General features: G+C 40.5%; 2 protein-coding genes across 2 annotated transcripts in view; one reads left to right on the top strand and one right to left on the bottom strand.

Moving 5' to 3' along the window:
• Nucleotides 1–1,041, top strand: part of LOC118415721 — a 6,323-nt gene extending 5,282 nt beyond the window's left edge. The window contains exon 5 of the mRNA XM_035820477.1: nucleotides 196–1,041. The gene's annotated coding sequence lies outside the window, so the exon portion shown is untranslated. The remainder of the gene's footprint in view (nucleotides 1–195) is intronic.
• The window catches only part of LOC118416161, a 1,287-nt gene continuing 793 nt past the window's right edge, over nucleotides 554–1,047 (bottom strand). Inside the window, exon 3 of the mRNA XM_035821239.1 lies at nucleotides 554–568. Within this exon, the coding sequence (XP_035677132.1) occupies nucleotides 554–568 (15 nt within the window). The remainder of the gene's footprint in view (nucleotides 569–1,047) is intronic.

The raw sequence follows: 1,047 nt of genomic DNA, 5'->3' as shown, positions 1-1,047 counted from the left end.
TGCATCAAACGATGGGAGAAATGCATAACTCTGGGTGATTCCTATGAAGAGAAAGACTAATAACTGTGCCAAGTTTCATTAATCTCCTGCTATGGGAAATGGGTCAGGACCATTACTAATTGCACGCCCCTCGTATTGATAACTTTGTACGTTGGACTGTACTGTGTTGATGAGTCATCGTTTCTGTTTTCGTAGATGGAGATGGCGACGAAGTGGAGAATGTAGACCACAAGGGAAATTCAGATCCAGTCGGAAACTACGAGTTTGTTGACGACAGCCAGCTAACTTGACAGTCAGCCAACCATTAGACAAACACTCCACTTCTTTGTTTGATATATGTTTATATCATTATGCTAAGAAAACAAATGCTGTGTTTCCAATCGCGGCCCTGTAAGAAATTAGCTGTTAGGTAACACTTAAAGGATTATGTTATTTTTTAACACTTTTTTTAGCTTTCCCTCCAATGATCCAACATATACAGATTGAGGATTTTCAAAATGCCTGAGGACACTGGCATTTTCAACATCATATCTCAATAATGAAGGCATAGTCTCTACCAGACACCCGCCTGGCCAAATAGGTGGCTTTGGTCAAATTAGGAATAGAAGCCTAGTAGGAGTTGATTTGCCTAGGAGTGTTGGCCGGCCTGGCGGACTCCTCTGCCATCCAACTCCTTTAGTGTGTTTTCTGTCTTATTTGGCCAATTTCTGCTATTTTCCCCTCGACCTATGGAGCCTGGTAAAGGCTACTATTGTTATAGATTGACCTTAGGCGCGGTGTTAACATCAATGGAGCCTGTTTATACTATTTTGATTTTTTTTCTATTAAAACAGAAATGATGAGAAACGTACTAAACGACTTGTCCCACCAGGCACTTGCCCCATACGCATCGGTTCACCGGACATGGTCACTGTAATGTGAGATATGACAGTAAATATGATCAACAAAATACTAAAATCAAGGTTGCATGATTTGGAGTAAATAAGCACTCTTCTCACGATTCCGGAGTTCATAGATCAATTCAATTAATTTAGAAGTTGAGACAGT

The sequence above is a fragment of the Branchiostoma floridae genome, chromosome 5 (genome assembly GCF_000003815.2).
Source record: "Branchiostoma floridae strain S238N-H82 chromosome 5, Bfl_VNyyK, whole genome shotgun sequence".
NCBI classification, from domain to species: domain Eukaryota; kingdom Metazoa; phylum Chordata; class Leptocardii; order Amphioxiformes; family Branchiostomatidae; genus Branchiostoma; species Branchiostoma floridae.
Note: the sequence above shows the minus strand (reverse complement) of the source record. Positions and strands in the feature narration are given on the sequence as shown.